The 27,454-nt window shown below is 24.2% G+C and overlaps 5 protein-coding genes across 5 annotated transcripts; 2 read left to right on the top strand and 3 right to left on the bottom strand.

Moving 5' to 3' along the window:
• The first annotated feature begins 4,488 nt into the window (after positions 1-4,488).
• On the top strand, positions 4,489-5,034 carry LOC128964393 (uncharacterized). The gene has a single exon (XM_054310983.1). The coding sequence runs from the start codon at positions 4,489-4,491 to the stop codon at positions 4,984-4,986; it is 498 nt and encodes a 165-aa protein (XP_054166958.1). The 3' UTR covers positions 4,987-5,034.
• Positions 5,035-6,997: 1,963 nt separating this feature from the next.
• LOC128964394 (uncharacterized) lies at positions 6,998-7,614 on the bottom strand. The gene has a single exon (XM_054310984.1). It carries the CDS (start codon positions 7,535-7,537, stop codon positions 6,998-7,000), a length of 540 nt encoding a protein of 179 aa, XP_054166959.1. The 5' UTR covers positions 7,538-7,614.
• Positions 7,615-18,975: 11,361 nt separating this feature from the next.
• LOC128964251 (glutamine synthetase-like) lies at positions 18,976-20,768 on the top strand. Its single transcript, XM_054310824.1, has 2 exons — positions 18,976-19,818; positions 19,900-20,768. The coding sequence occupies exons 1-2, from the start codon at positions 19,198-19,200 to the stop codon at positions 20,374-20,376; spliced, it is 1,098 nt and encodes a 365-aa protein (XP_054166799.1). The 5' UTR covers positions 18,976-19,197; the 3' UTR covers positions 20,377-20,768.
• A 1,448-nt stretch (positions 20,769-22,216) lies between these two features.
• On the bottom strand, positions 22,217-24,151 carry LOC128963925 (uncharacterized). The gene is made up of 3 exons (XM_054310470.1): positions 23,470-24,151; positions 23,119-23,388; positions 22,217-23,031 (listed from the first exon to the last, which is right to left on the bottom strand). Exons 1-3 carry the CDS (start codon positions 24,008-24,010, stop codon positions 22,229-22,231), a joined length of 1,614 nt encoding a protein of 537 aa, XP_054166445.1. The 5' UTR covers positions 24,011-24,151; the 3' UTR covers positions 22,217-22,228.
• Positions 24,152-25,379: 1,228 nt separating this feature from the next.
• LOC128964395 (probable cyclin-dependent serine/threonine-protein kinase DDB_G0292550) lies at positions 25,380-26,942 on the bottom strand. Its single transcript, XM_054310985.1, has 3 exons — positions 25,885-26,942; positions 25,645-25,786; positions 25,380-25,505 (listed from the first exon to the last, which is right to left on the bottom strand). Exons 1-3 carry the CDS (start codon positions 26,940-26,942, stop codon positions 25,380-25,382), a joined length of 1,326 nt encoding a protein of 441 aa, XP_054166960.1.
• Positions 26,943-27,454: the final 512 nt, after the last annotated feature.

The following is a 27,454-nucleotide window of genomic DNA, read 5'->3' on the forward strand; positions in this document are numbered from 1 at the left end:
GATTGCGGCGATATGTTTGACGAGTCGACTACCGATAGAGAAATCTTTTCGATTGACTTCATCCGTGACAACGAACTGATGGCCGCATCGGTAATATCTGTATCGGTAACTCTCAGACGCATAAGTCGTGGCAGATGTTTGTCAATGTCGACAAAGAATTGGTCTCCGATTTTACATTTGTTTCCGAAATTAATGTATAGATTAGTCAAATGTCGGCACGCCTTAAGTGTCCGACAGTTTACATCGAGATAGTGATCGCCGACTGTATTCATATTATTATATAAGCATATATTCAGACATTTTAATTGTTTCAAATGACTGAACGCCCGAAACAGACACAACTTTTGATTGGTGTCCACATTATCGGCACTTAGGGTCAGTCGTATCAGTTGTCGACAGTGTTGGCCCAACTGTTCCACAAACGGTATGAGCCAATCGGTATCCAACTTATTAATGTGTCTTAACTTCAATCGTCTTAATTGAGATAACTTTAGTAAATGACATTTCATGGCATTCAACGACATTTTTGTACAGTTTTTGTTGATATTCAAAGCAATTGAAGTGATTGTCAAGAGATTGGTTTCAATCAATACTTTCAAACGCATGGAATCGTTATTACAGTATTTCATTGAAAATCGTTTCATTTTCTTGACAATCAATTCATCGTTTTCATCAAACAGTACTGACATGTCCTCCAATGATCGGATGTTAATGGCGGCTAAGTTTTCGCATTGTTTCAAATATTTTCGGTCAATAGTATCGCATTCAAAGTAATGCAATCGATGGCCAAATCGCTGAAAGAATTGATCCCGCATTTGGGCGCTCATTGTCTGAAAGCTGCACTCAATGGCCTTCAAGTTCGGGCACCGGTTGATAATAGTGGCCATCAATTGGTCGAACCGTTCAATCCGATAGTGTATCTCAATATATTTGATATACTGGCACTTCTTGAGCAGCGTCTCGAGTGGACTGATTTGAGTGTCGACGACGTAAAAGCCGGACAACTGTTGTTTACCGTAAAAAAATTTGTCCAAAAGTTCGCCATTAATGATGAGTACTCTAACCTTATTGTAGATCACTGTCTGGAACTGACGGCACAGACATTCAAAACGGAATTTATCATACAATGGCAGATACGATAGGATCAGTTCGCACAAGTCGTCCCCAAACCGTTCAAGTGAATCTCTTTTGTCGGACATTAGATTTTTGCAGAGATTTATTGTTTCATTTGATCCAATTGTGTTACAAATGTCTTGACCATCATTGACAACGGCAACAGTATGTGTGAAGCGATTCAGTGAAAACATTGTTTTCTGTCTTACTATTATAATAACTAAATTATTATTATTATATTTAAAAACTAATTTATATTTAAGATAAATTATATACTTTATTACTATAAATATGTTAATTTAATTGTAAAAATGTTTATTTAAAAAAATATAACAATTAATATTAGTTATTACTATTATAATATTAAATAAATATTTAATGCTATTAATAAGTTATAATTATCTAAATTTAAAATATTCATAGATTACTTCATTATAAAGTATTTTATAAATATATAATAATACAATTAATTGTATCAATTATGCAATTAATAAAATAAACATCAATAACAAAAATATTTTTTACTAATCTTCGTAAACTTTTTTATATTAACATTAATTAACTAATTAATTAAAATAATATTTAAAAATACTTTAAAAATACTTTAAATTTATTTAGCAATTTACTATTTTAATAATAACATATACAATATGTATATTTATAACGTAATATATATAATAAGTAACCTAGATACTTACATTGTACTTTTATCGGTATATTAATATTTATTTATTATTAACTTATGACTAAACAAATTGTTTTTTTTGTGTAATAGTAAACTATTTAAACTAACAAATAAGTGTATATATTACCAAAATTATTATATTTTTTAACCTAACACAATAGAAATATCATCATAGATAAATAATTAATTGATTTGTTATACATTTACAGTATACAGTATATGATACAAATAAAATGTAAAAAATACTACAGTTAATCATAATGCACCTGATAAAATATATTTATTAAAAATATTTATTGTCTCAGTAGTTATCATGCAGTTAAACAAACAATTGTAAATGTATATAATTATATAAATATATTGTATATATATATATATACAGTATATACAGTATATGAAAAAATATAAAATTATCAATTAAATGCAGCTAATTTTTAAGTAGTATACACTATATTTTATAACTATTTTATATCTACATTATTAATGGTAAAGTTATATGTAATTTAAAACAATAAAATTGTAAAAATAAATAAAATATTTTTCTAGTACTTTATATTTTGAGATTTATATTGATAAAAAAGTTTTAAATGTAAATGTGATTTAATATAGATATTATAAAAATATATTTCTAAATTTACAAATAAATTGACGTTTGAATTAATTGATTATCAGTTAAACAAATATTATTTAAACACACCTATTGTTGTATTTATCATATATATTGTGAATATACAATGCATACAATGATATTTTTATTATCGGGCACATCAAACTAAAAAAATGTTTTATTGCTTACTTTTTTTGTATAAATAAATAAATTAAATAATAATTTTAATACTTAATTTTAATACTAAGTTAAACTAATGTTATTTTTTCATTTCATTTCAACAAAACAATCAAAAGATTAATACATTAACTACTGTATTACAGATTGTGATTTAACTTATATCTAAAATATATTTTCTACTTAAATAAATGTCTATAACTTATATAAAAAATACTGTATTACTATTATTATTTAATAAAATAAAAATTTTAATAATATTATAGTCGTTATGAATCATAATATTCAGATAATAATAATGATAAAAATAAATTCAATTATTTAATCGCATTGTAAGTCAACAGTGAAACAAAATCAACAGGTAATCACTGTATCCAATGGTTATTATCATAAAAATAAAAAAATAAAATGAAATGACAATATTTGCCAGCAATTGTTGCATTCAATTAGGGGTATCACAAAAATATTTATACTTTTAATATATAATAGTCATATAATAATAATAATAATAATAACTTTTAATATTTTTTGACATAAATGTCTACATTTTTAATAGCCAACAATTAATAGTTGCATTAAAACTGGTGTTTCTGTGTTCAAATGGTTGGCCAACTTCGCCGACAAGACAGCGACCTAACCGGAACCTATAGGTCGACCAGTTATCTGATAATCAAGTGGTTCCTCATTGCTATGATTGTGCTAAACATATTGAGCTCGATATGGGTTGGAATTTATATGGAAAATCATTACCGACGGGTCAAGAGTATTGACGACAGACAGTGGTATAACTGGGATTCGCCGCGATTTGATGACAAAGATTTCAAACATAAAGCCGATGTCTGGAAAGGTGTGGTCATTACGGTGTTAGTCATATCGGATTTGGTCTGTTTGTTGGGTATTTTTGGTGTCCTTCGTGAACATTACTGTCTGACAATGGTCTTCGGTGTACTGATGCTCGTCTATGCCATCTTTAGCTGTATTACCGAATATATGAGGCGCAGTATATCTGCATGGGTTGTGTCGTTCAGCACCGGTATTATTGCCTTTTTGTTTGGACATAAAATCCGAGTCGAAGTCATCCATCCGACCATCTATTCGTCACCTATTAATGATTGATATTTATTTTTTATTAGTATTTAAATATATATATAGAATGATAATATATATAATATTTTCTGTATTTATTATTTAGCCTTTATTTAGGCATTTATTTTTTGTTTTATTTTTTATATATATATTGAATATAATATAACATCTAATTTATAACAAATTTTAAAAATTATTTATATATTTATAAAATATTTTAATAATTAATACTTAATAAACATCATATACAGTCATTTTTCAAAGTTAATATATTGTATATTTTTCAGTCTATTATTTTTGTAATGTCTAAAACAACATTTTATTTGAGTTAATTAAACTTAAATTTTATTAACGGTTTTAGTTTCATCTATAAAAAAAATTTTAGTTATTTTTATGCAACAAAATCAATATTTGTTTTTGATTTATATATTGTGATATTATAATAATGTTGAACATTAGTAAAATAGCATAGAAATTGTCGCCCAAATACAATAAATAAAATCTGATAAAAGACAACTGTCCCCAAAGCAACAATCAATGCTATTTTTGGTTAGTAATACCTTATATGCGATATTATTATATTATCATACATTAGGCGAGACTTAAACTTTTGCTTTTTAACAAAAGCGATATTATAGCAAAAAAAATAATAATTACTATTATTATTATTATTTATAATTATTAGTAATTTATTGAAATACATTATGAATACTACATATAATTATAAAGTAATTTTGAGAAAATAATAATTAAAAAAATTATTAATATATTAATAGTTTATTACTATTTATAATATTTATATAAAAAAAAATTTGAAAAAATGAGTCGTCCATTGACTTACACTACATCCTATCGTAGTTTACAATTTAATATAATTAAGTGGATATTAATATCGTTTGCCATATTAAACATCCTGAGCTCTATATGGGTCGGCATTTATGTCGAAATGGTTGTCCGTCGGGCCAATCACGAACTGCCCAACGACGACGGCCACTACGGTACCGGCGACTATGGACAGGCATCCAAAATATGGAAAGGTTTTATTATTGCCGTACTGGTGGTCATCGATTTGGCCAATTTGGTCGGCATTTACGGTGCATATAAGGAAAACTATAGGATAACATTGATATACGGTGTCGTAGTTATGGCTTACGCTGTATTTTGTGCGGTCAGTGACTACATCCGCGGCAGCTATTCCTCATGGGTTGTGGCACTCAGTGTCGCACTACTGGCCTTTCTGTTTACCCATAAGATCCGTACGGAAGCCACACAACCCGTCCGATATTCATCGCCATCATCTGATCCATCAAAACCTTAATTTCATGTCTATATTGTTTTGTGTGTTTGTGTGTAATTTAATATATATATTTTTTTTGTTGCATTTTTCAATATTTCAATTAATTTTGAATATTTTTGTTTTCTTCTAATTTTAACTTGCTAATATTTTTTTTTTAAATAATATATCAAATGTGACAAACATTGAACTTTAAATTGGCTAAATGCACGGCAAAAACCAATTTGTGCCTTAAATTGAGTATTACTTAATACATATATATGTATTAAAAACTATTACTTTTATCAATTACTAATGTTATGATAATATACTGTATTAATCATCAATGATTTAATTATGCAGTTTATTTCATAATTAAAATAGTTTTAATTGTTTAATCAGATTTATGTCAATAGGTGGCACATTTATCTTAATATTGATACAGTTTAATAAATTATACCTTGTACTGTATTGCACAATAATTATTATACTAAAATTAACAAACATTTAAAAAAATAATTATTCAAAATTTAATTAATATAAATTTAATTAATTAAGTTTATTACTATTTTTTATTTTATTATTTAGTATTAACTTAAATTTTTTTTGTAACTTTATATGTATTATTTCATTACAATCATATTTTCATTGGATAAATATATTATTGTAAAATGTTATTTAAAATATTATATTGTTTGGTTACTTAAAAAATAACTTGTATATAGCTAAAAACATTATTAATCACTAAACTGTGACATTAAATATTTTTTACAAAATAAATAAAAAAGTCATTACTAAGAAAACTCTATTTTTTAACATAATTTTTTTTATTCATATAATATCAAAGAAAATATCTTTTATCTATAGATATAATCAAATTATTATTTTTTAATAGTAAATTTAGCGTGATCAATTTAGTCATTAACTACTATTGAATTTTTAACATATTTATAGAATATGCAGATATTTTTTTTCATTTATAGTATTAATTTTATCAACTTTTGACAAACACACACAAAAATATTTTTAAAATAATAATACTAATTTTTTTTAATATAAAGTATATCTATATTATAATTTTATTTTATTATAATTGTAACTAACAATTAAAAAACTCAAATATGTTTGACTATATAATGTTTTTAATTTGCAAAAATCTATTCATTATACTTTGTTGTATTTATTTGATTACAATTTACTGGACAATTGATAGCTCGTTGTTGACATCAATGGACAAAAATAATTGTCGTATCAATCATATGGATTGCAATCAAATTCAGACAGTGTTTCTTGTATTGACAATACTGTCGGCAGTGATGGCCATCATCGGTCTGATCGCAGCACTGGTCCATCACTACACACTGTCAATGATGTCATCGGTGGTCCAAATGCTGACATTTATACTGACATTCGCCCAATTACTTCATCCGCCATCAGTTGTCATCGTAATCAACATATTGATGATTGTATTTAATTTTTTATTTTCATATTTACTTTGGCTTAAACTACAGCAAACCAGAGATGATAGTGTTTTACTGACTGAAGATTTTATGTCATAAATTTTGATAATTATAATTTTATTTTTTTATTTTATTTTTTGATAATAATAATAATAATAATAATAATAATATTGTATAATTAATTTGCATAGTTATAATTTATTGTATCAAACATTTTTCAATAAAAAAATAAATAAACATAAAATTAAGTTTAATACTACTGTATAATATATCTGTACATTGTATATACCAGTGCTACATACAATATAATATGAGAAATATAATCATTATACATTATTTTAATTATTAGGGTAAATAATTATAGCTAATTAATACCAATTAGTTGAAATTAATTAATGTATTATGTTTTTTTTTTTGAAAAAATATAAATAACAAATTAATTATATAGCTTATAATTCATGACAGTATTATTATGACAATAAATATTTATAGAAAATTAATGTAAATTATATATATATGTAGTATTTAAGTAATTATTTGATATTATATATATATAATAAATTGATAAATAGCAAATCATATATGAAGTACTGGCACTAATATCCCGTTTTGATGGCAGTGGTGGCCGTCCTGTAGCCGCTACCGGGAGTGGACACGTCGTACATCTCCTGTTCGTTTCTGATCATCCAAAGAAACATTGCCGACAACGTAAATATGACAAACGGTATAACAAAACAGGTAATACTGCCTCTGGTATAGACACTGGATATACCGTAGATGGCGAACAATAGAGACAATAGACAGGTGGCTATAGTCCAGTCCCGGCGGTCCATCCAAATACCGAACATCAGAAACAGGTCGACACAGTCGGCTAGTATGACAAAGGTTAGCGAAACTATATACCACGTGTTGACCGCTGATATCTTTTCGAGATCATCGCGGGCGGCGTTCAGCTCCCACCACGACTGGCTAGTAATGAATATACAGATCCAGATGCTGTTGAATAGTTGGAGTATCATAAACACCAACAATGTATACTTAATGACATTAAATTCAGTACTACGGGGCGCGTATCGGCTCAAACTGGCCGAGTAGTGGCTCAGACTGTGAGTACTCCTATGGATACTGCGGACCATTGCTGGCTATCGGTGTTATTATGAAATTATTATTATTTTTTAAAATACTACAAATTATTGTTAATAATAATGTTTTTAAAACAGTCTTAAATTTTTAGTCAGGAGTTATTTGACCACAACTTTAATTGAAATAAAAAAAATTATTAATAACTAAATAAAATGTTTTATATTTTACTAAGCAATTACATTATATGAATGTTTGTTATATTGTATTTGTATTTATTTATAATTAATGTAATTCTTAATGTAATAAAAATTACTGATCTCTTGGTTACGACAAATGATTCACACATTTCCGTCTAGTTTTTGCTTTATATGATATTTTTTAATTAGTTAATTAATTAATAATTATTAGACTATTATTTTTTTCTTGTATTTAAATTTAATTGTTAATAATATTAGTTTTTTATATTTATTAAATATATTAAAAATATCAAGTATGTTAGTTAAGTTTTTTTTTTTTAAATATTTAATATGAATTTATTTAACGTTATGTCAGAGCCCATTATTATTTTAAAAAATAATTTTTGTTTGAGACGATCTATAATATAACATAATATAAAAATAATTGATATAATTTTTAAAAATTAATTTATTTTATACTACTGTAAATAGTGATAAAGAAAATCATAGAACTAGTAGATTATAAATAATTATCTCACAATTTATCTAATCTCAATAAAAATCATTAATAATTATGACATAATAATAATAAATACAAATGCCATACAAATTAATAATAATGGCATTCAATGACATCCATCACATTTGAATAAAAAACCTAAAAAATTGAACTTGAAAAAATTATTGAAATAAAAATAATAAACATGTCATTTACAAAAAAAATTGATAAAAATCTATGTTTATTATTATAGTTAAAAATTTAATAATAATAAAGAAAAAATTGAAAACCATTAAACATTGTTTGAAATATTTGGGTTCTCTATTAGCTATTGTATTAAATTTTAGTTGGTTTCACTTATTTTTTTCATTGAAATAAAAGCATATAATTAAAAATAACATTTATTTTTTAAAAAGAAGAATTTCAAGGATTTTTAGGTGCGTTAAGAATAATAAAATATGAATATAATAAATAAATATTAATATTTATAAATAATTAAATAATTAAATATTAAATAAAAATTGTATTTACATAATTAATAATTATATATATATATATATATCTAACCTAGCTAAATTAAATATGATAATAGATTTTATATAAAATTACGAGTTTGTAGTTTCAAATTTAAATAAATATTTTTAAAAATATTGTATATCTAAAATATTATTTAATTTTTAAATGTAGTAATTTTCAGATAATAGGTAATAGAGATTTTCAACTATAAATGTATAAAATTAGCACTCAATATGTACATACAATTTATTTATTATATTTATAAATGTAAATCTAACTAAAATTATCACTAAAAAATATTTTAAAATTTATATTTTTTTAAATATCTAAAAATTTTTAACACAGTATATGACAAAAATTTTTAAAAATAAATATGTTTATTATAATATAAAAATATAGTACAGTATTTAATCCTATCAAAACAATTATTAGTCATCAATTGAGCATATGATTAAAATGCATGTTTTTTGAAACATAACACACATTTACATTATGATAAATAATTAAAATATTTATTTGACAAACAATATATTAAAAAAAATATTTTTTTTGTATTTTTAATCATTTAAACATGTTTTAATATTAAAAAATAAAACATTTAATAAATTTATGTATAAATTTATGTATAAATTTATGTATAAATTTATGTATAAATTTATTGGCATTATTGAGCTTTTTTTAAAAAAATATTATTTTATCGTTTTATCAACATTTTTAACATTAGCTAAAATCATTAATAGCTATCAATAATAAATTGTATATTGTATATAATAAATATATTGTATCTGTTTTTGTTAATTTTTAAAAACATTACTATATAATTATGAAAGGGATAGGACAACCTATTTAAATGAAAAAATACTATTTAATTATAATAACATATTGTATCTGATTATCACTATTATTAATTTTGTTTTAATACAGTAATATTACTAATAATACTAAACTATAAAAAATATTGTAAAAACTGTGTCAATATTATGATTATTTAGTTTTCCTATTTATTTCCTATACACGTAAACACAATTTCATAGTACAGTACATGATTATATACATGTTTAATGATTTCACAAAAATTTTTAAACTTTCAAAAGTAATTTACATTATATTTTATAATAATTTCTAAAACATGTTTATTGCTTAGATGTAATAATAATAATAATGTCAGTGTTATATTAATGTTACTTAAAACCTTATTTTTAAGTTTACTAAAACATTATTGTTATCGTTTTGATTTATATACATATATTTTGTTTTTGGGTGGAAAATACTATGATATTTTGTTTCAAAACAGTCAGACACCAGTTTTCATTGTTAATTGTTTGAGGCACTGGTAGTCTCATTCACTCAGTATATGTATTATAATAAATACCGATTCTTTAAGGGCTGTTAGTTCACTATTGCGGCGAATCCCTCACTCCGTTAGCATCTCTCATATGATTATATGACTATACACTTGTATATTACATGAATATTATATATATATATACCATTTGGCTCTTATATTATATGCTGTCAACCATTTATATATTGACTTCAATAAAGAAACAGTGAAACAGAGAAAAGAGAGCCAGAGTTTAAAACCAATTGTTTATATATATGAAAAAAATTTTGTACCAACTATTTAGACAATAGATATTTTTTCCAAAATAGATATCAAAATTATTGCAGTTTTAATGCAATTATTATTAAGTTTTTTCTAATTATTATTATTAATGAAATTTATCATTTAAATAAAATGTAAGTATACTTATATTATTTTACTAAAAAAATTATTCTATGTTATTAGTATTTTATTATTACTGTATTATAATATATACTCTATATATTAATATTCAATGTTCACACTGTATAAGCCTGACGTTTAAAAAACTAAATGAAAACTTTGTGTGTATTATTAATATTATTATTATTATGAGTACTTATGTTAAATAAACTCATTAACAATAAAGCAATTGATTGTATAATATATGTATGAATCTAAATGTTATATTATTATTATTATCAGCTGTTATATGTCGAGGTCTCACATATTTGTTATTTTTAGTTTATTATTATTCAAAATATTTTGTTTTGCAAATTTTTGTATCTTATATTGAAAAAATTCAAAATAGTTGATCCAATTATTTGATACACATAAAAAAAAATAAATTATTTATGACTAAAATTCTTGAAAATTAACATTAATTTTGTACACATAATTTATTATAAAATTATAATACTACTAATAATGATGATAATGGTTATTTTATTTTTATTTTATTTTTTGAAAAATTTTAATAGTCATTTACCAATACATTTACATTATTAACATTTTATTTTTGAAATAATTATTTAAGCTGTAAATAACATGAATTTTTAAAAAATGTATTTACTATTTCTGTATTATCTAATAAAAAATTTCTAATAAATAAAAAAATGCAAATTTAATAAAATAAATCAATCAAAAACAAAAAATTCTATACAAATATTCATTTTTAGTAATATAAATAATTATATTCAATATGTAATTGTCGTAAATTTCAAATCAAATATTTACAATTAGATTGCAAAATAAAATAATATATACAATATTGTATATTAAATAATATTGTATTTCAAATATCTGTTCAAATACAGACACTTAAAGTTTTTATATATAGAAAATAAATATAATATATAAAACCACAAAACCAATGATCAGTCTCTCTCTTTCTCTCTCTCTCTCTCTCTCTCTCTTTCTTTCTTTCTTAATAACGTTGATTATGAAACCATAAGAGTTCTTTGCCATATATATATAAAGTCTATGTCTGCCAAAAGGGTATATGATATACACTGTATATTATACAGTATATCACTCAATACATTGTGTGATTATAAGCAATGCAATAAATATAAATATTGATTAAAAAAAATAAAAAGAGAGACATTTAATTTGGATTTCATGATAATTTTGTGTGCAATAAATACAATTTACTAAATTATCTTATATCATAATTTTTTTTTATTAATTATTGAATTACAATTCAAATGCAAATTCTCAGTACAATTATTAGCTAACAATTCTATGAATTGCAGACAATATTCTTTGACCTGAGTTACGCCCTTTTGCCAGAACCAGCAGTTGGTTTAGTAGTTGTCTGTACACCCCGTGAGTGCAATACCAGTCCAAAGTGGTTGCGCTATGAAATCAAACATTTGTGTTGTATATAGTTTTGTTGCCTAAAAGACATCAATATCTTTATTTTATGACAGAATAGGAGAGTTAGAAAGTTTAGGGCCAATAGTGACGCCAATAGTTAAACAGTATATAATATACAGTACTATACTATAGTAGTGCTCTACACGTGATTGTCAAGTGATCATCACATCTCTGAGTGCGTGCTCTCCATCCAAACTGTTCACAACTGCACACATATACATACATACAGTACATACATATACAGTATATTTATTATACATACATACATACAGCACATACAGGTTTATATAATAATAATAATACATGTATTATACTTTTCTTTTATACTTTACATCCATACCAATCCCTGTACTATATTATACAATACAATATTCTGATGACAACAATCACTATATGCCTCAAATGTTTGGTTACTTAGATATATATATATATATTATATACTAATACATTAAAAGACCTGAGAATATATGAGATAACATAATATATATATATATATATATATATATATATATATATATATATATTATATATAAACAGATTATCTATTGAATTGAAATAAATGAATGCAATAAAACTAAATGGCCCTCAAATAGCACTACTACTACTCATTTAAAAAAGTTAACTCTTTTTTTATGTCTATAATTTACTCATTCGTCTCTCCCATCACTGACTGACTGACTTTTTTTCTAACCATTAACTAAATATTTAAATAAATTATGAATATATAAAAAAATATATGTGTATAAGTAATATGAGTTTTATATATATATGTAGATAAATATCTGTAAAATGAAAATTAAAATAACCGAAAAAATAATTCACACACAAAAAATATTTTTATGCCAAATTACACTACAGTCTTGAAAAAAAGTTTCATTTTTTTATTTTGCATAACCCTTAAAATATATAATCATTTGGCACAAGTATATGATTTATTTGCATATGACTCGCATACATATATATACAAACATACACAGGTTTTATCAAAACAATGTATAAAATTTGTATTATTTTAAAAATAACTTTTATTTTACTTGAAATTGTTAATCAAAATTCAATCTTTATTATAAGTAAATAATGTTTAGTGACTATAAAAAAATTTAAATTAACTAAACAATAATATTAATTACATTAAATATTTGAGACTAGTTTTTATATAAAAAAAACATTTCTAGCAATTTTAATAAAAATATAATTTTAATTTTTCTTATTATATTTTTTTTAATAGCTAATGATGTTTAAATTAAACTATGTAACTATGTCTATAAAATTTTAAAAAAGTTAATTTTAAGTTGTATTTAAATAATTCAGCAGAAAAATACAATAAATATATATAAATATATTTTATTTGAATTTGTTATTTGCCATAACTAACCAAGATCATATACTGTATAAATGTGATATTATAAAAATTGCTTTTTTATACAAATATAACAAAAGTCAATATATTACTGGTACATAAAACATACAAACTATTAAATAAAATTGTTTACTATTAATACAATAAAATAGATTTCCTTAACAACAAGCATTTTATAGTAATTATTATTTTTTATTTGTTAAAATAAAAATTATAATTAAATTGAAAACATAACTACATTTGTTTCATTGGCCAACTAATTGTGTTATTAATATTATTATAACTATTATATTTATTTTAGTTAACTCATGGAATTAATTGACTGAATATAATTTTTTATTGATATTTATTTTATTTATTTCTTTTATTAAATTAATTCAAAAAAAACTAGTTATTTCATATGTCATAGCAATATATTATATTTGAAAATTGTTTATTTACAGTAATTTATAATACCTTTACCGTTAAATTATTTATATAATCTATGTGTTATATAAACTTGGTTTCTAAGTTTTTTACAGTAACTATAAATTAAGACTGTATATATTATAATAATAATAATAATCAATTGTCTAAATAATATTTTAGAAGTGTATTACATTATACAGTATTATAATAATAGTATATATTTTTCTGTACATTTAATTAGACAAAATATTTATTGAATTTTCAATGTCAGTCATATATCATTAGAAAGTTTAGACAACATATATTACAATATTATTATAATTATTTAGTTTTATTTAGTTAATTGTTTTTAAAAGTCAATTTAAAAAATGTTAATCAGCATAAGTAACAATAAACTATATTTATTAAAATATTTCTATTTGTTTAGTATTTTTTTGAGTACATAAAACTTATTAAAACAATATACTGATAATATTGTTTGAAAATAAAATAAAAATTTAATTGTTATTTTTCGATATTGTTTGCAATTTATTACACTTTAGAAAACACTTGAATAAAGCATAACAAATAATAATAATTATTATTATATCATTAATTCAATATTTTAGTCGATTTGTTGCTATGCTAATTGTTACTAAAGAAATTTTCAAATAAAAAATTTATTATAAATCAAATATATTATAATAATAATAAATAAAGTTTAGAAAAGGTTTTTTTAAATAAACTAAATTTATTATCAATATTGAACATATGTCAATTTTGAACATTAATTATTTAATATCTGCTTGTTTATTTTCTAAATATGTTTAAAATTTATATTAAAGTTTTTTTAAGTTTAATTTTTTTTTATAACAAAAGTAATATTTCAAATATAGTTCAAATATACTTAATATACTGTATAAATGGCAATAAAAAAATAAAATGCAAAATAATTTAATAGAAATTTAGTTAAATTTATAATTAATTTGAATAAAATCTATTCAATTACTTGTGGATTATTATTTTAAGCCTTTTAACTATTTGTCCTAATTTTTTAAAAATATCATATGTTATATAAAAAGATTTAATAAGATTAGTTTTAGGATTTAGATGTTTAGCCAATTATTTATAATATAAAAAATTAATTATTTATAATGCTTTAAATTTTTTATTATTTTAATCGAATAAATTAGAAAAAAACAAATTAATTTAAATGTCAAATACAGTATAAACTAAATGCAATAAACAGATCAATTGAACTAAAAAATAAAACTAAGTTTAAAATATATATATAGTCTATGACAACGAAACCATCCAAGTCTTTGCCAATGTTAACAAAAAAAAATAATATAAAACATTAGTCGTGAAAATTTTATTTAAAACAAAAATATTGATTTAAATTTATTTTGAATGGTTTCTCAGAAGTAAGGTTTTTTTATATAAAAATCTTTTATTTATTTTTATTACAAAAATATTTCCTAAAAAATATATATTACAACTTATCCATAATCAAATAGATATTGTTTTATTATATCAATACATTTTAACTATATAAAAAAACATTTAGTTAACAAAACTACAGTATTTTTGAATACAAAACAACTAAACTTAATTTTTAACTATTTTTAAAAAATTATTTTCAACAATTTTTATTGAGGAGGTACCCTCCATTAACATATTTAACAATAAATTAACTAAATCAATTTTGTGCCTTAATTAACCATACCTAGCTGAATTTGTTTTTGTTGTTGTACTATCTTATTTAAACTGGTAAACAATTATAAACTAATTAATTGTAAATACAATGTATATCTTTTAGTTATTATTTATATTATAAAAGCTATTATTAATTTATATAAGCATTTAGTGTCTGAAAATTAAGCGACAGTTTTAGCAACAAATCCCTACATTTCATCAGCACTTTCTTCAACCACTGGAAATGTATTGATCGCCAGCGCGGCTGTCGTATAGTCAAGGATTTCACTCAAATTATTATTATTATTGAATTATTTATTATAACATACTGTAAGAGTCAGTAAATGTTTTGTTAAACTACTGTACAGTTTTGTCATATGTCTCAGTACTGGTGAACTTTAGCCATGAAATATCAATACTAAATCATTTATTTTTTAAATTAATGTTTAATTTTAATTTACAGCAACAAAAAAATATTACTATAAGTTTGTACTACTGTGTAGTAAAAAATATCACTAAAATATATATATATATAATATTTTAAATACACTTTTCAAACAATTATCATCTCTAGCCATCAATAGAGAGGTAGTGTATGGTGTGATTCCTCACTAATATATATTTACAGTAATATTACGTAACATTATATCTGTTATTTCAATCATTCAATTTTTAAAAAAAATAATTTATTATATAGTTTTATTTTATTTAATTAGGAAAATATGGTTTAGTTTTTTGTTATTATTAGTATTATTATTAATTTTGTTGTTGACTAGATAAAAAAAATTTATCCAGGGTAAATTACCGGTAAAAATACCGGTTTAATTATCTAAAATAAACTTAATCTGTACTATTCAATGACTTTAAAAAATTTTGTTTATTATTGAATTTTGAGATTTCTACATGGTAACAATTTTTAAACATAAATTATTAAATAATTTTACTAATAATTAATAATTATACAATTAATTTATTAGTTTTTAAAAAATGTCATAAATGTCAGTTTATATTATTTTCTGTACATTACTATAATTTAGAGTATACTTTTTCTATCTAATATTTTTAAAAGTTTTAAATTATTCAAATATTATTAATTATTAATATTATTAAAAAAAAATTTTTTTTACATAAAATTCATTATAAATTCTTTGCACAAAATAAAACACAACTGTTTTCAAGGAAAAGGATTGCCCTTTTAGTTCAGGCATTTAATTTCAATGATAACCGAGTGTTTCCATAGCCTTAATAATAATAAAATAAATGTTGTTTTTATGTAATTTTCTGGGGAATAGTCTCTCTCTCTCTCTCTCTCTCTCTCTCTCTCTCTCTCTCTCTCTCTCTCTCTCTCTCTCTCTCTCTCTCTCTCTCACTCACTCAATCACACTTTGGCTATAAAGAGTTGCAAGACTTGTTGACTACATTTATTTTTTAAAAAAAATTATCAATTTTTTTTTAATTTTAAATACGTAAGCATTAAATTTGATATCATTTGATGTGTTGAAGTTTTCTATTAAATACTTCTAATTTAATTTTTTAATAATTATGAAATTTATTTAAGCAAATGTTATCAATCAAATTAAATTGCAGTATAAATATGATACGATTTTTTTTAAATACAGTAATATGTAATTTATTTAGTTAAAAAGTTTGTTTGTTTTATTCAAACAAAAAATATTTACTAATAAATATTTATAACACATCTATTTTTATAATAAAAAAAATTCCCGTTTTTTAAAAATATAGTTAATGGATGTTTTACTAATTATTTTTTGATTGTTAATTTTTTGTTTGTTTAATTTTTTTTCTACAACTAATGAATATGATAAAATAAGCAATTATATTGTCATTTAATAATTTCATGATTTTTTTGAGTTATCATATAATTTTTTTTATTAAGTATTTAATTATCAGTAAAATTTCACATATATTGAACAGACCCTTCAATTATGTAACTAATAATCGATTGAACTCATAAAACATGTGAATATTATGATATTTTTTTTGAAAAATTTCTACTATTGAATAAAAAAAACTAGACTTAAGTCTAGTTTAATATCTGATTAGAATTTGATTTTCATATTTGAAAAAAAAACTAATTAAAGTACTTGAAAAATAATTTTATAATATTTTTTTTATAGTTATTATTAAATAAAATTAATTATAATTATTATATAAAAATTTACAACTTAGGTAAATATTTATAGATATTAATTAGAAAAATTTTTTGAGCAAATTATTTTTTTAAGGCTTATTATAATTGCGAAATTCATTAAAATATATATATATAAATCACTGCAATAAGTTAACATATAATTATTTAACAAACAAAATAATTATCTCCGAAAATTATAGTACTCTCAGATATTTGCGAGTAATTATTTAGTTAATTATTGCACACAAAAAATATATAATAAAAATAATTTCAATCAAAACAACTTTTAGAGTGAAAGTTTGGTTAATTATTAATAAAAATATTTTATAATATTATTTCTTATCATCAATTTTATCATAAATATTAAATGATTTTCTGTTTTATATATTTAAGTTTGTTTAGAAATATACCAAATTTTTTTCAATATTTAAAAATATGACTAATAAACAGCATTTATTTGACAGCGTTTATATATGACTTTCTACTTATTTTTTTTTTGTTTTACAATTGATTTATTATATTATTTATTTATATATCATTTGATAAGCAGTGCATTAATTTTTAATTAAATCTAATTTATTATAATTTTTTTATTTGTTTGTATATCATGTTTACAATGATATCAGCTTATTAGCTAAAACATTTTTAAAATGAAAATATGTGAATGAATATGAAAATACGATATGATATTTAAAAAAATATTATAAATTTATATTATTTGCACTTACTGTAGAAAACATATTATTAAATTAATTATTGCAATAATAATAATAATAATGAAACATAATTTATTCAAATAGCCAAACATTATTTCACTTTTATCTATTTAAACTATTTGTCGATAAGTTTATAAGATAATGAAATAAATAATAAAAATTAAGGAAAAACACCTATCATATGACTTTTGCTGTTTAAATATAAAATAAAAATTTACACAATTATACAATTAAAAGTCGATTTTTCATTTTTTTTATTTTACTATTAATCGATTATAAAGTTATCCAAAAACATACAAAAGTACTAATAAAATAATAATAATAATAAAATTTAATATAAATAATGCTATATTGGGAACACAAACATAATAATGACAACCTTTTTCTCATTATTGATTCCTATCTCTCAATAAATATAGTATTATTATTATTTTATACATAAAACAATATTTTTTTTCAATCTATTATTTGCAAATAAAGTAAACCAAAATATAATTATTATTGAAAACATTATTATTATTATTATATCGTATGGTAAGTCACTACTAAACATATACAGTAGGAGTGACTGAAATTGTTTGTCATTTTTAATGATGAATTTAATAAATAATAATAATTATAGTTAATATTCTATATAACTATATTATATTAAATTATATTAAATAAATACTGTATATATAATTTATTTTACAGTATATTCTCGGTTTTGCCATTAATGATGTGTTTGTCCCTCAAATCTAATCCTGTTTTAAGTTTTTATCTAAACATTTCATTTTGTGAAGTCCTTGACTAACAATTGATATAAATTTTGTCGATTTTCCAAATTATAAAACTACTATTGATTTTGACACCAAATGTTTCATTACTATCTCTCTAATAAATATAACATTATATATTGAGATTCATATTAAAAATTTAATTAATTTTATAATAGCAGACATTTTTTAAATATATATATATATTTTAAAATTCATTTATTCATTTAAATAAAGAAATCATATTAAAGATCAAAGACAACAACAATATCAACAATGCAGACAACATCGCTGGTATCCAATGCAACAATTCTGGGCAAATATCTGGCCCTCAATCAGCCCAAAGACAAGGTTCAAGTAATGTATGTATGGATCGATGGCACCGGAGAGCACGTCAGGGCTAAGACAAAGACCGTATCGTTTGTGCCAAAACAGGCCGAAGAGCTGCCCATCTGGAACTTTGACGGCTCGTCCACTGGTCAGGCCGAAGGAAGCAATGCCGATGTCTATCTATTACCGGTTCAGTTGTATAACGATCCGTTTCGCGGCGGTGACAACAAACTGGTTATGTGCGAAACTATCAGATACAACAAGAACCCGACCGATTCTAACCATCGACACAGTTGCAAATTGGTAATGGATATGGTTCAGGACCAGCACCCGTGGTTCGGCATTGAACAGGAGTACACACTGTTGGACGGCAACGACCGCAGCAAACCGTTGGGCTGGCCCACTGGTGGCTTTCCGGGACCACAGGGACCCTATTATTGCGGTGTCGGCGCCAACCGAGTGTTCGGTCGCGATGTGGTTGAGGCTCATTATAGGGCCTGTATTTATGCCGGTATTAACATTGCCGGTGAAAATGCTGAAGTAATGCCATCTCAATGGGAATTCCAGGTATGTCTTCAAATTGATAGTAAATGTATGTTTTGTTATTAAGACATTGTTTCTATCTGTCTGTCCTCTTATTGTGTTCAGGTGGGTCCCTGTGAAGGTGTTACTATTGGTGACGACCTATGGATGGCCCGATTCCTATTGCACAGAGTGGCCGAAGACTTCCATATTGGCGTAACATTCGACCCGAAGCCGATTGTTGGCGACTGGAACGGTGCCGGCGCTCACTCCAACTTCAGTACACAAGCCATGCGAGAAAAGGGTGGTTTGGCTGAGATCGAGAAGGCTATTGAGTGTCTGCGCAAAAATCACGCCAAACACATCGCTAAATATGATCCGCGCGGCGGCGTCGACAATGCCCGTCGGCTAACTGGTCGTCACGAGACGTCAAATATCAACACTTTTGCTGCCGGTGTGGCCAACAGAGGCGCCAGCGTTAGGATTCCGCGACAGGTGGCCGACGACGGTTTCGGCTATTTCGAGGACCGACGCCCGTCGTCCAATTGCGACCCATACGTGGTCTCCGAGGCTCTGGTGCGCACCTGTTGTCTGTTTGAATAAATTTTTTTTCGGGTATTTTGTTTCCCCTAATTTTTTAGGGGGGAGGAATCAGATGTGTGTTAGTCATGTTTGTGGTGCTGATCGACAACAACAACAAAACACATCAAATTTTTTTTCATTTATATATATATATAGTTTTTTTCAAATTTAATTAGTAGTGATATATCACTATTTTTTAAAAAAATGAATATACAATTCAATTATATATGATTTCTATTCATACAAATTCAATGAAATTAAACGTTACAACAAATAAAAAACAAGACAACAGTAATAATACTGATAAAACTAAACTTAAAAAAAGTTTTCACACATGATTTTGATTTGCTTTTAAAAATTGTAATTTTATGTTATCATATTAAACACAGAAAAATATTTATCATTTTTTTTAATATTAATTATTTTATTTTTATTATCAATAATATTATTATATACATTATATTTGTGTATTTTTAACATTTTTTTTCTTTCCGTTTTTTTTATACATGTGTTTAGCAATTTAAAAATCAAATTAAATAAACTGTTAGATAAACAGTATAGTATAGTTAAAATATATTTTATGATTATTGTTATTCAAAAAAAACTACTAGTAATTATAGTGCTATTTTAGAGGGGTTGAACTGTAGATAAATTTCAATTATATAATCATTATTATAATTGTATTACAATAATGAATAAATATCATATAATCATTATATATTGTACTTACATGTGTATTGTTTACATATGTATTGAAAACAAAATATGTATTATTATGTATTACATACAGGTATAAATTATATATATATAAATTAATATTATATATTTATTTAAACTTTTTAATAAATTATTACTGGTTAATATTTGTCTCTATTTGTTATAAATTAATGATATAACTGATAATTAAATTACCAATAAATGTCTGCTACAGTATTAATATCATAATATAAATGAAAAATAACTAATGCAATCATTATTTTTAAAATATTTTTTATTAACAAAATAACTTATAATATAATTGAAAAATAAATCCGGCATTAAATTGAGACTATTGGCTATAAAATAGCCTTTAAAAAATTGTAATTAGGAAATACCCTAATATATTAATAATATTAATAATAATAATAATAATATATTTATAGTATACAATACATAAATATTTTAAAACAAATTAGTATAAATAGTAATCAACAAAAATTGCAAATTATCTGAATATAAATATAAAATATTAGAAAATAATTATCAGTTATTGATATTCCCAAAACAAACGACTTATAGTAATTAAGATAAATTTAGTTATAATTTTTTTTAAATAATTAAATAAACTATTTAGTACACACAAATTAGTAAACTAGTTTTACTACTCAAATAGACATGTATACCATATTATACAATATATTTAAATTAAAAGTGTAAAAAGTATGGATAGATATGGTGTATAAATTTGGGAGAGTATTCGGTTAGACAGGTATTCCACTTATTAGTTTATATTAAATATCTGATAAACCATACATTCAATTTAAAAATGACCAAGAACATAATTGTAGATAATATTATACTCAACATTATTGTAATTGGTCATTTTTTGATTAATTGTAAAATTAACTAGATAATAGTCAACTATTTTATGTCGATGCTATTATCTAGTTAGTTTTACAATTAATAAAAAAATGACCAATTACAATAATGTTGAGTATAATATTATCTACAATTATGTTCTTGGTCATTTTTAAATTGAATGTATGGTTTATCAGATATTTAATATAAACTAATGAGTCGATTACCTGTTTAATTGAATACTCTCCCAAATGCATACACCATATCTACCAATACTTTTAATATTGTATTTAATATAAATATATACATTATATAACTATAGCATAAATGAGTCGCGAGTTATAATAACTTTCGGTGTCTTAATCTTCAACGACTCGGTAATAGGTATTGACTTTAATTTCAATCTAAATATATCATTTAGTTCTGTATCGGTCATCAAGTGATTCAATTGTGTCAATAGATCCGATTGTGACAAATCATATCTAAAAATAGTCAATTGTCTTAACTGTTTAAACAATGGCAACTGTTTGGTAAACTCCTGGTGCATCGTTTTCGGTGCATTGATTCGATGATAAAAACTAAGCAATTGTAGCTCTTTTAGATTATTATAGTTAGCCACCGATAGCCAACTGGCCTCACGACAAGTGGCACAACTGTACCGATCGGTACGCTCGCGAGTCAGATCGCTGGGCGAGTCGCACGTGCACTGGATTTCAACGATTCGTAGTATTAGTTTTTTTAATTGCGGTAAACACGCGCCGATAGCGCTAAACGCCCGATTTGATGGACACGCGCGAGTAATCTCAAGCATTTCCAGCGAACTTAGTCCGTCTTTGATGCACCAAATGAGGCCATCATCGATGTGTGTATCTGTAAAGGTATTCATATCTACCGAAAACTCTTTTAGTTTAGTCAAACTAGATATCGGTGATGAAGACGTCAGTATTGTCTCATTAAATGATAGATTGATTCGTAGTTTTACTAGATTTTGAAAACTTTGGCCGATTTTGATCAACGACTCAGCTGTTCGTATGGATACCGAAAAATAGATCAAATGTGTCATCACTTCGCCCTGATTTTTGGCCAAATGAGACAAACCGTCGATTGACATCTCGCGACCTATTGATCCAGAAATTCAATTGAAAATCATTAATAATAACAAACAGTATATAAAAAAAACTTAAAAAAAACAAAATAATATAATACCTAAACTACAGAAAACTCGGCAACGCTTCGGTAGACTCGATAGAAAATTGCCGACAACTTCGCGATCGAAATGAGTTCCGCAGCGAAACTCTTCGATTAGTTTCATGTCTTGCAATAGACATTTCATTTGACTTTCGTTGAGCCGAAACTCGTAGTGCGGATCAATGGACAGATGGCGTATGACTGGCGCCAATACTTTACCTATTTCTGTCCATTCGTCCAGAAAGCGTCTGTTGCTTTGGTCATCAATTGTGGACTTCAAGACAAAAGCTATAAAAACAAATCAGAAAAAAAACATTAGTATTTCGTTTATCAAACAAAAAAACAATTTTGTTTTTAATCAGACATTACTTTTGAGATGAAGACACTCGAAATCGGGAAACATTTCAACCAATTGGCGCAAAGAGTTGGCGTCAATAATACAGTGACTCAAATGCAGACATTTAACATACGGACAGTTATCGGCAATTGATTTCAGATTATCAATGGACACGCTATCCGTCAAGTCATACATCCAGCCGTTGGTCTGTTTGAGCGCCGGTCGTATATCGCCACCGACGACACAATGATCCCGTTGAGCGTCCAAACAGTAGGCATCGTCATCGGTCGGACAGGTAGTACACAGTCCCGTCTGTTTTTCGACCATATGTCTGATAATAGTGTGCCACCGACGGCACACACGATCGATGGCCAACTTTTCGCGAATCGACAAATAGCTGAATAGTCTGACCAGAAAATAGTCGTCCAGCGACTCGATAGTCGTACCGAACAATTGGCTGATTACCGCACAGTTGTTGTCCTCGTCGTTGTTGTTATTATTACTAATTATCGGTAATTTAGTCTCTAGTTTGGCCAGCATTTCGCTGAAAATTGATTTTGTTTGGACACTCATTGAACACTAATATTATTACTATTTGTCGACCAATTGATTACATTATTATTATTATTATTAGGAAATTAATTAAATAAATAAATAAATGAAAATTATATACAAAAAAAGGCAAACAAATTGACTCAACGCTTAATAATAGACACTATTATTTCAAATAACAAACGAAACTCAATCTAATTGGTTGAATATATATTGACTAATGATTGGCACGTTTTTAGCTTACGATTTGATCAATCAGTGAATTTTTGTGGTTATATTTATAACGTATTATTATTACTACTACTGTATTAATGCTGGATATTATTGAATAACAAGTTTTTATTTTCAAGTAATATATAATAGTGTAATGCTATAGTAGTAATAATAATAATAATAATAATAATATGATAATAAACTAAATATTTTAATATACTGTACATTATAACTCTACAGTAACTATACTTATGTATTGTATATGTAGTACATGTATATTTGAGCAATAATTTTTTTTTGTAAATGTTAAAACCTTTAATATTATATTAATATAATTTTTTATTAATGTTGAAATTTTACTTTTATTTTAAAAAATAAAATAAATATTTGTTTATATAATATACTGTACAGAATATAACTATACAGTATATTACCCTAGCAAATCAAGTAGCAAACTATAGATTTTTTTTTTAAAAATAATAATTTATATTATACAGGCGTAACTTAAATAACATATCTACTATATATCTAGATAATATTATAATTAAACAATTAAATTATTTTATTACTGATTATTTTTATTAATATTATCAAAAAAAAAATTTATTTAATTGTATGTGGGTGTTTGTGATTGGATAAATAATTTAATAATGTTGAAATTGATAACAAAAATTGTTTGACTATTTGATATTTATTTTTATTCAAAATAAAAATGAGATATTTTTTTAAAAAATTACAACTACAGTAATTTATTTAATATCTTATTAAATATTTTTTCAAAATATACTAGTAGAAAATAATTTTCACAAAAAAAATAAAATAAATTATTGCGACATTAATACAAAAATAAATAGGTCTGAAATATAAATATATTAAAACAAATAATATAATTTATATATCTATATAATAAATTACATGACAGGTGTTTTTAATTGAGACTAGATATTCACATATTTGGCTTAATATAAGTTATCCTATTGTACAGTACTTTCAATATATATATATATATATATTGTATATAAAAAAATATATAGTAATTACAAAAATATTAGCAAAAGTACTATTATCTTAGTTTAAAACATTATATAAAAAATTAAACATTTTGTTTTTAAAAAAACATTTAAAAATTAATTATTATTATTAAAAATACAGTATATATATAATACAGTAGTATAGATCATTGTTGGTAACCACTATATGATCCATTAATATTAGGTGTCCACCAGTAATAACTATTTTCGTACGGATGATAAGTTTCGGGACAAGGATATGACTGTTGTCCCACACAATAGTCTACCCGATCCTATATAAATATATAGATATATGAATATTAAACATTGACAATAAAATTATTAACAAACAAACAAACAATATAATTTAATAATTTCAAAACTAATTATCAATAGTTAAAGTAAAATTTAAAAAAAAACAATTAAAATTACATTTATTCTCCACAATCGCGTACACGAGCTGTTGTTAGTGGGCGGACAATAAGGCTGTGAGGTTATGGCGGACGAACCGTTAATTTCACCGTCAGGTGTGGCCAATATTGACTGCAAGTGTGCTATATATCTGATGGCCATTCTTGAAATTTTTAAAAATAAAAACAATTGAAATAAATTCATTAAAATGAATTGTTCATAAATAATTGAAATCAATTATATAATAATCAGTGCAAATACCTAAGCGATTCAATTTTAGACAGTCGTTTGCCTCGTGGCTTAAGACACGGCAACTTAGACCTGAGCGCATCAAAGGCCAGATTCATGTCTCGCATACGAGTCCTTTCCCTATCGCAGGCACTCTTGCGTTGCTCTTCTTTAGTCATCGACGAGTGGGCGCCCCGTCCTCTCAGAGACCGGGCGTCCGGATATCGTTGTTGTCTTTCAGTGGCAAATCTCGTATAATAATTATAATCACTATTATTTAGTCCTAATTTTGTCGCACTATTACTACTATTACTATTATTATTACCAGTCGATTGATATCCATTTATGCTGTTTATAGACAACTGTTTCCACGCGTTATAATCATTGATTGTTGTCGAAGAAGAAGTGTGTTTGACATCTGTTGTTGTTGTTGTTGATGACGACGACGTCGACTGCAAAGTGTTTGTTGTATGAATCGAGTCATTCAAATATGGTTGAGATTTGTTGTGCACTCCTCCAGACACTTGTTGTTCATCCAATGTCTGGCCATTCATCTGTTGTGACACATATGACGCCAATGCCAGCGCCGGTGAGTAATCGCAAACACTATTCTCGTCTTTGCCATCATTTGAGTATAAGTCTGGATCCAAATACATGTTTTCTGTACCGTATCTTTCGTGATGTCGGATAGACTGATCCCAGACGACATCCGACGCCTCCATTTTGGTTAAAGTTATTAAATGACACTTTTCTTCTTCTTCTTCTTCGTCATCGTCGTCGTCATCATTGTCTTCGTTGTCATTGTTTTCGTGTAAAAGAGTGGGTCTACTAATCGACTCGATTGCTGCCTCCTCTTCGCTGATGAACTCATTTACCGACTGATTGTCAATAAATGCCGAAGAAGTGCTTTGTTGTAGTCTATCGTCGTTTTCAATACCGTTGTTGATATTATCAATAATTTGGTCGTCAGTATTGGTATTATCAATAACATTGTCATCAATAATGGTATTATTGTTAAGATTATTAATACTAAGATTATTATTATTATTACTAATATCACTGCAAACAACTTCTTCGAAATTATTTTCCATTTATATATAAAATTTATTTATTTATAAGTGAATAATATATTCACAATAATATACTATATATTTACTAAAATATATTATAAACTTTTACTAAAGTCACAAAAATTTATGACGAAAATTTAGTTAATTTATTTGAATTAAATTCATTAAATAAAAAAAATTCAATTAGTATTTTATGGCAAATATAAGGTTCAAATGAAGTTCATATATAGTTATATTACAAAAATATATTTATATAGTTGTATATATTTATATGAAAACACTTGTTAAGACGATTTTTTAATAGTTATTTTAGTAAAAATTAAAAAATATATATAAAAAATTATTAACGTTTAGTTAAATAATAATAATAAACATTAAATAATATTATAAAAAAAATGTAATAATGATAATAATTATTATAATAATAATTAGGACTTTTATATACACTGTATTAAAGAAACAATAATATAATAATTATATTAAGTGTCTATGTTAAATATGATATATATAATATAAAATTAATGTAAAACAAA

The sequence above is a fragment of the Oppia nitens genome, unplaced genomic scaffold (genome assembly GCF_028296485.1).
Source record: "Oppia nitens isolate AA-2021 unplaced genomic scaffold, nextdenovo-longstitch-racon4-pilon3 scaffold8_pilon_pilon_pilon, whole genome shotgun sequence".
Classification (NCBI taxonomy): Eukaryota; Metazoa; Arthropoda; class Arachnida; order Sarcoptiformes; family Oppiidae; genus Oppia; species Oppia nitens.